Source organism: Petaurus breviceps, unplaced genomic scaffold, assembly GCF_028583685.1.
Source record: "Petaurus breviceps papuanus isolate PSGF00001 unplaced genomic scaffold, PetGlider_PUasm1.0 181, whole genome shotgun sequence".
NCBI lineage: Eukaryota > Metazoa > Chordata > Mammalia > Diprotodontia > Petauridae > Petaurus > Petaurus breviceps.
In genome coordinates this window covers 10,727,776-10,741,862 of record NW_027185784.1, presented here as the reverse complement: position 1 = coordinate 10,741,862, position 14,087 = coordinate 10,727,776, and the positions used below count along the sequence as shown (strand labels likewise).

At 36.5% G+C, this 14,087-nt stretch overlaps 1 protein-coding gene across 1 annotated transcript in view; it reads right to left on the bottom strand.

Annotated features, from left to right (window-relative positions):
• Positions 1–14,087, bottom strand: part of SND1 (staphylococcal nuclease and tudor domain containing 1) — a 492,627-nt gene that overhangs the window by 264,331 nt on the left and 214,209 nt on the right. The window contains exon 12 of the mRNA XM_069087150.1: positions 9,553–9,653. Within this exon, the coding sequence (XP_068943251.1) occupies positions 9,553–9,653 (101 nt within the window). The remainder of the gene's footprint in view (positions 1–9,552; positions 9,654–14,087) is intronic.

The window sequence follows — 14,087 nt, the reverse complement described above, 5'->3', positions numbered from 1 at the left end:
TGGAAGGGGAAGGCAGTGCAATTGGGGTTGTGACTTACCCAAGGTCACACAGCTAATTTTTGTGTTGTGTGTGAGGTCAGATTTGAACTCAGGTCCTCCTGACTCCAAGGCCCGTGCTCTATTCACTGTGCCACCTAGCTACCCCCAAATTTTGCTTTCTTGATTCTAAGAAGACACAGGGTAGAGCCCCTGTATAAAATCATTACTGTGTAATATAAGCAAAGCATGGAACCTAAGCCCACAACAGACCTGACATCTATAGATGTCTACCTGGCATTTACATAACATTAGATTTTTTTTAAGTTCTGTAATTTTTTTAATTAAAATTATTATTTTCTGTTCCAAGTTCTCTTCCTCCCTTCAGTCCCTTCTTCCCCCCATCAAATGAGAAGACAAGCAACATAATACCTATCCTACATGTTAAGTCATGCAAAACATTATTTCCATATTAGCCATTACATAGGGTTTTAAGGCTTGCAAATTACATACATTATCTCATTTGAGCTTCACAACAATCTTATGTCACAATTAACACATGTATTCTTATTTCCATTTTAAAGATGAATAAACTGAAGCCCAGAGAAGTTAACTGACTTCCCAACTATTCCAAACTAGTAATTTTCTGAGGGAGAATTCAAATCTACATCTTCCTCACCCTATGTTCAATACTTGTTCATTATTCAAAAGGTCAAGTAAAAATATAAGGATCTAGAAGATGTTTTTCACATAATACTTCCTGGCTTCATTTCAAAACTTATTAAAGCACAGCATAGCACAAGGCCAAAGAACAAACACTTTCTTTCCCCTTTACACTCCTTTTTCCCCGTCTTTTATTTTAAATGTAATCCACACTCTGGAAGCCCTCAAAGGATGACCTAATCTTTCCATAGTTATGCACTAAGTGACAGGAAGGAGCAAAAAACATTTTAGAAGGAGCCTTCTAAGCAATTCAAGAGGAAGGTAAAAGATTTGCATTTTGTTCTTTACAAATAAAGGAATTTGATTTCAATGAAATTGTGTAAAATGTGCATGGATTATAATTCCTGATAGACTGGTATGATATTGTTAAACATAATTCAAAAGTCCAGTGGAATCCTATCTTGCGGGAAGGGGTTCAGGAGTTATAGCTCAAATTTAAGAAAGAATATTAGATTGGCAACAATTCAACCTAAAGAAAGGCATACCCAGGATGCACAACTTTAGAGTTTGAAGGACCTTAGGAAATCATCCAGTTCAATATTCACATTTTATGAATGAGAAAACTGAGGTTAAAAGAGGATACATGACTTGCAACCAAGATCACACAGCTAAAAAGTAGCAAATTGGCATTTGAATCTAGATCCAAATCCAGTGAAGCAAAATAAAACTTCACTTTGACCTTGCAATACACTAATTATATTCAATTCTACAACACCCAAGACTCTAGATAATTTAGTCTATCAGGGTCTAGTTCTTCTCCATCAGATAAAAGTAAAAAAAAAAAATTTTCTGTAAAATTCACAGATCTAAAGGACTTGATGTTTGGTCTCAGGTGTGGCATCTTCAAAAGGTCTCTATATGAAGAAACAGATTTTTTTTTTTTCAGATGTAAAAAGGAAGCCTTAATTGAACTAAGAATATATTCAAAATAAATGGTAAGGGGAAGAAACAAATAAGGTTGCTTGAAGGAAAATAACATGGTTATGAACAATTTTATAGACTGCAACTTCGACATAATCACTACTATGAGGAAAAGAGAGATAAAGATAGACAACTGTTATAAACAAACGCTCTTGACTCCAAGTAATCAAAATTAATGCTGCTGAGAGTTCATGACACACTAAAAACTAGACTGCCCACAATAGCCTGAAAAGTGACCTTACAAAGGAACTAGAGGTGATAAGAAGTCACTTACTGGAAATATATCTCCAGTAAATCAATACATAAAACATACTGCTGAATACCATCCCTACTCATAATCCTAAGGGGAGAAAAAGCTGTCTATCTATCCTGATCCCAAAGACAGGAACACCCTTTCCCCAAGAAACTCAGGTTAAAATATCACTTTGAGGAAACAGGCAAAGTGGTGTCATGACAGCAATCTTATCAGGCCAGAAAACATTAGTTGCTATTATTTAAACAGCAGCATTTAAGAGAAAGATGATTATTTCAAAGTTAAACTTGCTCGCTTTGTCATATAATTAAATCTCTAACTACCCTGTAAAAATCTGTCCACAACATTTAAAGGAATCTGTTCTAATTTTGAAATACATTGATAAACTTCCCTTTAATTAAAATTTTCCTTCCTTTGAAATTTAGGAGTGGCATTAAGAGAAGAATAAAATATAAAAGCAGACAGATATAAGGTTCATAAAAAGATATAACAGTCGCCTTCCAATCAAGCATTTTTTTTTTTAACTACAGACTTTGAATGAAGTGGGAGGAATGGGTGTTGCAAATTTGAGCAAACACAACTATTGTGAGTTAAGACTCACAGGTAATAACCAAGTTATATTTGTATTTGCATAGACTTCTGTTCAACACCCATTCCAAGTGACAAAAGTACTCCTGTTCATAAATCGAAGTGTGCCTATCAAAGACAAGCTAACTTAAATAGTTATTACCAGTATGTGAAAAATCTATCCTCCTCCTATAATACATTTTCACTACTCTGACCACAGGGGTATCATGAAGCAGATTAGAGAGCTCATAAAGCAACCTGAATTTATATATAATGGGGATTAATTCTCAGAATACCTATCCACACCCCGTCAGTGCTATATTCAAAGGGAAGAACATCAACATCATCATCATCACCATCGCCACCACCACCATTATTTCTAAAAACCTACCATTACAATAGATGTGAGTACTCAGGCATGGCACTACTTCCCCCATTAGCAAAGCCCCGGTCAAATCAACCAAAATTACCAAGTCAATTCCTTAGGGAAAAGATCATAAGCTCACACAACTTGGCCAACAGCAAGAGGGGCCACAGGTCAAATGAAAAGAAAGAAAGAAAAGGTGTGCTTCAGAAGATGTCAGAGCAAGTCATTCTCACTAACAAAAAATATATTCCCATCCCACCCATTACACCTCCAAAATAATGATGGTACGAGGATTACTTCGCATTAACTAAAGTTAACTTATTTCCCAAACTTAAAACCTAATGAAACAACCATAGGATAAACAAGAATAGTAAGAAAAACTGTTTCATTATATCAAATACTTTTTTGCATCTTGGAAAAAAAGCCCTACAGAAACATAGAACACTTGCTCAGACTCATTAAGCATCTTGTTCTTCTCTACCCCCTCACCTAGGTAACTGCAGGGTCTTTCATTACTCAGGCCATTAGATGGCTCTGAAATTTGAGGCTACTCTTTGAAATATCTACAACTCACCGGTTATTTGGAAACACAGTCTATCATTGCATTAAAAACTGTGACAGAGACCTTGTCTCATCAGGATAGAAAAATCCTTTTCCATGTGACTTCACAGCAGTGAAGGTCCTTTAAGTGAGAGATGGACAAGTACCTGTAGCTTTCCTCAAACCGGGATTAAGTATAATAGGTAATGGTAACGATGCAAACATCAGTATCCACTATCCCTTTATCTTCTCAGACCAGACTCCCAAGTGACTTCCTGGTGTTTCTGGCTCTACTAGCTGGAGCTCTATTTCAGGATTCCCTTGTTCTGCAGTCTGGATCCATAAAGGCCTGTGGAAGTATTCAGTGGCTTTGTAACTGTTCCTTCCATCCATAAATCTCACCTTCACTTCAGTTGCACCAGGCAACTGCAGTGATTTGTCTTAGCTCAGAGACCAACACGAGCATTGCCTTAAATACAAACAACTCTACTAGGCCATGTTTTCACACTATTTTCAGGATATACCTGCTCTGTATTCTAAATCCAACAGTGAGAGTCAGTGATCTTTTTTTTCATTCTGACACAATGTTAGGTCAGACCTTCTACTGTTCTTTCAATGTGGCACCCTTCCTTCTTCCTTCAAGATTCCCAAATTATAATTTGAGTGTCACAGTGTGCGTGCCATTTCCTTCTTAGCTACATATTGTTATGACTGAATGAAAAAGGCAGATTTCTTTCATTTTCTGAGAATTATATTTCTTGCACCAAGTTGCAGGAGTTAATTAAAAACTCCTATAGAGTTGTACTTTTTATCAAGTTGACAGTCTACCCCAGGGTCCAACTTCATCCCATCAAAAGTGATATAACAGTAACCATCTTCTGATTCTCTGCAATTCACCCTTTCTATACAAAGTTTCAAGACTCATTTCATTGAAGTTTATTTCTTCTTCATTTAAAACGTGTACCTTAATTTGACAATAGACTATCGAATTTGCTCTAATGCCTTTACTTATCCATGAGCTGCCAAAAAAGATAATTAAATATCCAAAAGGTATTGAATTTTCTCCACTCAGGTTACACCAAAACACACATAAGATTGTCATAAATCTTAGCGGAAAATACAAGCTGATTTGGTATAGTCTCAGAGGTATCATTACAAATATGCCAAAATGATTTTCCAGATAAATAACTGGATTTTCATACAGAGAAGATGATAATGAAGTCATCCAGAACCAAGCAATACGCCTTCTCCCACATTCAGTAGGCAATAATCAATGGAGCCATGCTGTTCTTACATTACATGTGGCGTTCTTACATCTTCTCTATGTGTTGAATCTCAAAATATTCAAGTTAGAATAAGGTAAGAACAAGATATATAGTTTCTTTGGACCTGGAGTATGCATGATTCAAGTTACTGTCAAAAGACCACCATGTAATAAAATCAAAAGCAATTCCTAGAAACAAATAGTATACGCAAATGAAGAGATAAGTTCAGTTTTCATTTGACTACCCTCTAAACTATAATAGACAAAAATAATACAAATGCATCCATTGCTTTCAGGATAATACGTTTGCCTACTTCAGCCATACATAACAGAAGTATCACAAATACATAACCCAAGAAGATTATTCTTATTCTGAGTTGCTCTTTCTCGAGGACTTAAAAATTTAAATGTATTTTCTTGTCTTCCTCTCAAAGAAGTTAGCAGGAAAAAAAAAATGTATCCCCAAACTTCATTAATATTATCAAATATAAGAGATAAATCTGTAGAGCAGTACATTGGCTGCTACCCAAGCACCAGTCTCTCACAAAGCCATTTACATTACTGCTGTTACTATTATTTCTCAGAGGCTAAGAGAAAGCCTTTATACTGTACTCACTTGGTTACTGGAGTTAAGGAACAGGGAAAGGAGAAGTCTTTGAGGGCCTGGCACAGAAATAAGAGGTAGTGTGTTTTAAAACAATACAAGATTTGAAAAACAAATGAAGGATTCAGATCTGTAGCAGTGAATACCTTAAGGGTGGAGAAACATGCCAGGCTTCACAAAGTTTTTAAGATCAAAAGCTACTTGAAAACTAGGAAAGTATGTTTACATAAAAGTCTGTGTCTTTCTCTAGCACAGGGCTATGCTAATTAGGATATACAAGATTTAAGTATGCTGCAGAGTGTCCCATGTGGCTCCTCCTATGACAACAGGGAAAGACCATAATGTAGAAAAAAACCCTGCGCTAGTTACAAAGACAAAGCTTCATCTACTGCTTTGGTCACTGATATCACTGGAGGCAGTGTTACCTGTATACCTCTCTAGATAAACACAAGGAGAAGAGAGGATTATGTATAGGAAAGTAATCTCATTCTAACACTGTGCCCATTTAACAATATGGCAAGGTAACATTCCTGTCTGCTGTTTCAAAAATTAGAGTAGGCAGGGTATGGAAAGATGTAAGCATCTCTCTCTCTCTCTGTCTCTGTCTCTCTCTCCCCCCCTGCATCTCTTTCTATCTCTTATCTTCCTAGAAAGTTTTAGTAAAAGCTGATTAGTGGCTTCTGGTAGCATTTTGTAATGTACATTAAGCAGTCATATATTCAGATAGAAATGAAAGTTGTACCTATACTATAAAAAGTTAAAGAAACAATAGTAAGAGGCATTGAAGAGAAATTAGGGAGACAGAACTGTCAGTGACAATGAATTCAGTTTACTAAAATTTAGGCAACTCATAAGACAGAGGGAACTCCCTGAGCTAAAAATGGGCATATCTAACTTGAACCTACACTCTTACTCATCCCTTGTACACTTATTGTGCTTCTTTCAAATCAGAATTCCTTCTATCCTCTACTATGTACAACCAGCCAAGCAAAGGAATGCCACTTTGGTCTTGGGTCACAAGTGAACATGAAAACAACCAAATAACCACTGGAAAGATGACCACAAGTTTCTTTTAAAGTACCTTTCCTGAAGGAAAACCTTTCCTGACCCCTCCAAAACCTAAGGATAAATGCTATATATAAACAGATAGAAAGAACCTTGTTAAAACACTAAATAAGTTTGCCACAAGAAATGCATTTTAAGATTCTGTTTTGTTTGAAAAGGGTATTTGTTGCAAGGGTTTTTCTTTTTCCAATGGTGGGGGTAGCAATATAGTTGCCCTCTCTCCAAAAGAAAGACAAAAAAGAGGATCATTGGAATGTACAAAAGAAACAGAAGCCCAGAAAGAAATAGACAAAGCAGGGCAGCTTTGAAAAGCTGCATATAAATGAGATTCTTAGTTTCATGTACTATCTTTTTCTTGTTCCACTTTGTATAGTATACTTTGTATTATTTAGTATTTGTTAAGTTTAGAATAAAATAAAATGAAGTAAAATATGAATATTTAAAGGAAATTACATGAGTTTTGTGAAATTAGAACTAAAAGAACCTGAGACAGCTATAGGCAGTCACAGGTAGTAACCCAAGAAAACCCCTTAGTCTTCACTGAAGATTTCTGGGAGTAACCAAAGGATGAGTTTTTAATGACTAAATCTAATTACAAAGACAACTAAATCAGAAGAGTTATTTAAGTGTCTTCAATACAATAAAAAGTAATTAACAAGAAACAACATCATGACAACTTGATGTTATAAAACCAGGACTGAAAGGATAAGTTAATTCCTCATCCAGGAACAAGAGAATGAAGAAGGATTTTTTTTTCCTTTAGATTGACTTGATTAACAAATAACAACTCTGGCTTAACTCCACAGTGAAGTTAATCAAGAAAAAAATTTTAATTTATTATAGCATTTCATTGATTCCCCAGAGGGCAAGGGATGAAAAAGTGATCCTTCCAAAAGGATGATAAACTCTGCATCATTTCAGAGAATCTATACACCAGAATGAAGACAAAAAATAGAAGTAAAATTGTGAAGTCACTCGATCCTAAAACACAAACACTGACACAGATTGAGAGTATCTGAGACACATGAAAATATTACTTCCTCACATTTTTAACTAGATCTCAGGTTCTCTTTAAAAAATCCATCTCATTGATTTCTTTCAGTGTTGATTTTTGGGATCCCAAGGAAATATGGCCTACTGACCAAAATAGAATCAACAAGTATAAAAATAATCTATTTTTTAAAATCCTTCAAGGTATATACAAATCCAGGCAGCTAGGTGGCACAGTGGATAGAGTGCCAGGCCTGGAGTCAGTTTTTTCTGATTTCTCTCCCCGAGTTCAAATCTGGACTCAGACATTTCCTCATCTGTAAAATGAGCTGGAGAAGGAATAGCAAACCACTCCAGGATCTTTGCCAAGAAAACCCCAAATGGGATCATGAAGAGTCAGACACGACTAAAAAATGACTTAACAAAACATGCAAATCCTGTCAGCATTTCAAATATGAAATTTGGATTCTCCTTCAATATTGAGGCATGCTTATTTTTAACATTTTTGAAATTAACCAAGCAGCGAATAGGATTTCAGATACTTTCCATGCATGAATGTGAAAACCTATCCCTGCTCAGTTTTCATCAAGCCCTTCATTCTGAATTTAAGTGACAATACTCTTTTATTACAGTTCTAACCAAATTGATGTTGTGCTGTAGTTTAAGTTGCGTCCAACTCTTTGTGATCCCATGTGGGGTTTTCTTGGCAGTTACTGAGGTGGTTTGCCATCTCCTTCTCCAGTGGACTAAGGCAAGCAAAATTAAGTTACCTGCCCATGGTCACACAGCTAGTGAATGTCTGAGGCTGTATTTGAACTCAGGTCTTCCTAATTCCAGGCCCAGCACTCTATCCATTAAGCTTACCTAACTGCTTTCTCTAACCAAATTAGGCTAATCTAAATACGGTCATCAAGAAGGTAGGTTTACCCCTAAATGATACTGTCAGAGAATCACAGAACTAAAATTTGACCACAAGGTCCTTCTGAAATAGGGCAGCATATAATCAATCCCAAGATGCAATCTATTTCTGGAGAGGGAAAAAAAAAAAACCCACAAAATATTAAATCTGGATAATCCATGGGATGCTTGAAATGTGAATGAGAAACTTAAGTGGTTTAGATCACAGATTCACAAGGGCCTCTGTAAACATAATCAGGCACTAGGTTACGATTAGAGAAGTCAGATCTTATTGTGATTATATGATGCACAGGTTCTTTCAGGTAAGTATGGTGTGCTCAATTTAGAGATGAAAGTTCTTTCAATATGTGGAACACAAACAGACCCACTATGGAAAACACAGCAGTAGACACTCCTTTCCAGATGCATCACAGAGTAAGCAGAACTAGCCCTGGTAAGTGGATTGTGAGGACTAACAATTCTATATTGGGATGCTTTGATGTCTGCTGTCTAGAGCTAAGAAAAAGAAAGTAGCTTTGAAGGTTGATTCCTTGTGGCAGGACCATCAAAACTAAAGTGTTTTTCTGAATATGTCTCACTGTAATTTTAGTAAGACAATTCCACTATCTGGTGAGGCAACCTACTCTTTTTCTCTTATCATAATTGCCCTTAGAAGAAAAGAAAAATAGCATTTTGGTAACAAATGGTATTTAAAAGCATTAAGTAATAAAGGAAACAAATATCTCCTTCTAGTATATTTTATATAACTGGTGAGGACTGTTCACCAGGATACACACACACACGCATGCACAGATAAAGAATTGTTACTGAGAACTGACTATTTTGATATTTATTGTGGAAGCCTAGCACAGCAAGATACCTCCTTCCCTTTCACACAACTCCATAAAAGTCCCTTTTTCATTAAACATTCTCTAACCAACCAAAATACCTTAAAAATCACCATTGATGGATCTAACACTGAAGATTAAAAAGTCTTTACATAATCACTATACATTTCTACATTGAAAAAATAACCACTTGTCTTCATTGCCTTTCATTTCCAATTTAAAATATGCAACCAAAGAGTAAAGAATCAATACTTTCTGTATAGTACCTAGGGCATGGAGTACACACAATAAATAGTACTTTTAATAGTACTAATATACTCCACACAGTAGCAAGAACACAGATCCCCATATATCTGAAATAATAACAATGAAAGTTTGTGATTAGCTAATGAGAAACTTTAAAATGATTTGCAAATATACAGTCCTTCATAGGCATATAACAATTATATGCCTCTGCTTTTAAAGAGTTTTCAGCTACTTCCTCCTCTCTATTCCCATGGGAGATTTGACTGATTTATGGCCAGCAAAGTCACTCACATTCCTCCTATGGTGACAGTAGCACAGGTACGCTCTGAAAAGGCTGGCACAGTCTCAGTGGCTGCACTGGCTGGTCTGATATAATCCACAGTCACATTGACCTGAAATGAAAGAAAAAAAATAAGTTAGGGTTCAATAAGCCAACAAAATGATCTCTGAACATCCATTTGTCCTGAAATAATAAGTAGAATATGATAATTCTGTTTGATCATAACCTTGGAGATCTGAGCACACCCTCATTTTTACAAATGAAACCAAGGTCAAAGGGAAATGACTTGCCTTACCTAAAATCAAACAGTTAAGGGTAGAACCAGAAGTGCAGTAGAATACTTTCCACTACACAACTCTGACTTAAAAAATTTAAAATCTATGACCAGAGGCATAGTCTGATGTTATATAGTAATCAGTTTGAAAACAAAGGCAAACAGAACATTTAAGGAAGAAACATGACAATTTTACATATGCAAAGTTGTAAATCCTAAAGACCAATGGCCAGTTAAAAAGATTATAGGGCACTGATCAATAAATGGGTTAAGTCTTTAAGTTCAATGTTGCTGGGAATGACCTAGAGAAAAAAAAATCAAGATATTAATGCAAACCATTTTAATTAAATGAGACAGAAAGAACTTTTATTCTCTCAACTCACGTAGTTGATTCCTATGGTTCATAAGTGGTCTATGGTCACACCTATAAAAAGTAGGAGTTAGGCAAGTGGGCATGACTGAGGTCATTAATCCCTCCCAATTCTGAGATGTGTTTATGTATTTATGTATATATGTGCACATGAAAATACGAGATTTCAAGTAAATATAGACATTTCTATTAACAAATATGCATGCATGAGATATTTCTGTCCACACACATACTTTTGATTTCTTATTAAATCATGCATATAATTTAAATACAACGTATGAAATTGTGTGTACTGACTACAAAAAGATGTGATTTGATGTGGGCATATAAAAGGATAAGTGCTAAATAAGCAAAAATCTCTTATGAATGTGTTTATGTTTGAGTATTTCCTATTTAATAGAGATATCTCTATCTTCATTTGACATCAATACAGACATGTTCTTGCAGTTACCATATGTTTGTGGGGAGCAGAGAATTTTTACACAATCAGAACTCACAGATGACTTAAGTCATTCATAAATGCTCCTTCTGCCAATACATTTTCTCTCTTACCTTTAATATTTTGTTCCCACCCCATCCCTGTACAATAAAAGTGAAAAGTAGGCTACTGAATGAGTATACTGAATTCCATATTCTCATTTTATTAGGATATCCTGTCTGAATACTATAATGCAGGCAGATACACATCCTTCTCTCTTTCTCTTCAGGCAGGAGAGCATTTTTGTAGCAGATTTGCTGTTGTTAACTCGTTTTAGTCATTTCTGACTCGTCATGACCCATGACCCCATTTGGGGTTTTCTTGGCAAAGATACTGGAGTTGTTTGCCATTGCCTTCTCCACCTCACTTTACAGATGAAGAAACTGAGGCAAAGAGAATTAAGTGATTTGCTGTCAGAAGCCAGCTTTGAACTTGGGGGAAGGGATCTTCCTGACCCCAGATCCCTCACTCTATCACACATAGCTGCCAGAATTTTAGCAGGCACCATTTTCCCCCCTCCTGCATTCCACTGCACACACCAAAAAGGTTATACTTTCATCTAATCCAAAACTGCATAAAGGAGAGAACTGATTTTGGTTTTTGTGCTAAGACAGATGTTCACCTCACTGTGGAAGCATAAAAAGTTAAGAGCTACTCCAGTTCACACCATAATGAAAAGAACTTTCTCTAAAACCAATGGGACACGTAGTCAGCATTCTCTCCTTGAAGACCTCCAATGAGGGAGGTTATGGGCTCCAAGAGAAGTCGGCTCCACTGTGGGGCGGCTCTGGTTGTGAGGAAGACTTTCCTGTTATCTGAGATATACTCCTCTGCACCTTCCACTGACCACTCCTGCTTCAGCCCTCTGAAGCAACCAAGACTTCTATCGAGTGACAACCCTTCAAGCGCTTGATGACTAGCATGCCCCACCTCAGACTTCTCTGCTCAAGACCAAACATCCCTAGCTCCTTCAGTTCATCTCAATATAGTAAGATATCCAAGTCTTTCACAACATACTGGAAAGTCACATTTGAATATTCTCCAGTTTGTCGATGACACTCCTAGAAAGTGGTACCCAGCACTGAACAAAGTGCTGAGGAGTGGTCTAAACCAGGTAGAGTACAGCAGCATTGTCACTTTCTTATTTCTACAAGCCAGGCCTTCTTTTCTTAATGTAGTTCAAGATTCTATTAGCTTTATTTTTTAGCTAAACCATCCTATTCAGTTTATAGTCCAATAAAATCCTCAGATCTTTTTAGATGAAAATTCCTCATTCATCTTGCACTTCTTAAGTTAATTTCATAATCCAGTTATAAGACTCCTCATTTTGTGTCTATCAAATTTTATATTAATTGATTTGCCACAATGTCCTAGATGGTCAAGATCTATTTGAGAGCTTTATTCTTATTTTTATTATTAGTAAATTTATTTTTAGTTTTCAACATTTCCTTCCATAAGTTTTAAATTTTCTCTCCCTCCCCAAGATGACATGCAATCTGATATGGGCTCTACACATACAATCCCATTAAACATACTTTTACCTTAATTATGTTGTATAGAAGAACCAGAATAAATAGGAGGAACCACAAGAAAGAAAAAAAAAAACAGAACAAAAAGAAAATCATCTGCTTCACTCTGCATTCAGACTTCATAATTCTTTCTCTGGATGTGAATGGCATTTTCCATCACGAGTCCTTTGGAACTGTTTTGTGCTTGTATTGCTGAGAAGGGCTAAGTCTATCAAAATCAGTGATCGCAGACTGCGGCTGTACAATGTTCTCCTGGTTCTGGTCACTTCACTTCAACATCAGTTCATGTAAGTCTTTCCAGGTTTTTTTTGAAGTTCACCTATCCATCATTTCTTATAGCACAATAGTATGCCATTACATTCATATACCACAACTTGTTCAGTCATTCCACAACTGATGGGCATCCCCTCAATTTCCAGTTCTTCGCCACCACGTAAAGAGCTGCTATAAATATTTTTGTACATGTGGGTCCTTTTCCCATATTTACAATCACTTTGGGATACAACCCTAGAAGTTGTATTGCTGGGTCAAAAAGTATGCACATTTTTATAGCCCTTTGAGTATTATTATCTATTCTTTCTAACCCCTTTGCATGTGTGTGTCAGGTCAGTCATTTACAACATCCTAAAAATGTGAGAGCTTAGAATGGCTGCTAGCAGCCTCCTATGGCAACAGCCAGGCACAAATCACTGCAACGTGGAAGGAGGTTCATGAGCCTGTGCACCCCTTTCCATGCCAACAATGAACCATCAATTACTACTTCTTGGAGTTGGCCAATCAACCAGTTTCAAATCCACCTAATGGTACCACTATCTATTCTGCTTTGTTTGGTCTTCTATATAAGAAAAGTTTATATGAAAATCCCTTGCTAAAGTCCAAGTAAACTGTATGTGCTGCATTCTCAAGATCTACCAATTCAGTGAGTGTCAAAAAGACATAATGGGGTTTGTCTGTTAGGAGTTGTTCTAGATGAAGTCATTTGGGTTCTCTATGATCAACACTTCCTTTTCTATATGTTCACTTTCTCTTTAAGAAATATATTCCAGAATTACGAGAGAAATCTAAGTCAAGGTTACTAGTTCTAATTTGAAGGCTTTTTCTCTTCCCTTTTTGAATAGAGAATAGCATTTTTGCTTAGCTACTGAATTCTTGAACAGCCCTTACTGTAAAAACCTTACAAATATGCATGTGTACCTAGAGCTATAAGACTATGCAGGTCAAAGAGGGTCCTAAATGTATACAGTATGATACTCCATGGCCATCCCAGCCTTCTCAGACTCCTCAAACAATTGCAATGACAAAAGACCCTAAACCAAGGTGAAACATAACACATGAAAACACTAAAAAGTGTTGTAAAAGTTGTAAAAAATGAAGTCTATACCACAGAGATAATACCTGAGGCAGCAGAAACCCTCTTCACCATTATAAAAGCACAAAACTGCATGCTTGGGTATGCTGCTCACTGCCCTAAGAATCATGCTTAATATGGGTATATGCTATCAGTGCCGGACATGCTTCACAGGCAAAAATGGAAAGCTTCTGGACGTGATGTGTACTGCCTATAGATACACCTGACATGAGTACAGGCTGTCATCCTTGGACATACCTTTCCCTTGGAAGACGGAGAACTAAACACCCAGGAGACCAAGCAGCCATATTCAAATTCCTTTTATTCATTTCTGGACCTGATCTGAATATTCTATCCAATTCTGGACCTGAATAATGGTCACCAAAGCTCCCATATATCTATATGCTCTTTCATTTCTGTTCTAAAAGGGAGTTTTTCACTGAGGCCCAGAATTCAGATGTGTGAAGGGACAGATCACTCACTCATCTTGGCAAATACCAAGCCTAAGTGTTTCTGTGAAGTGTAAAAGACCTCTTGACTTCCCAGC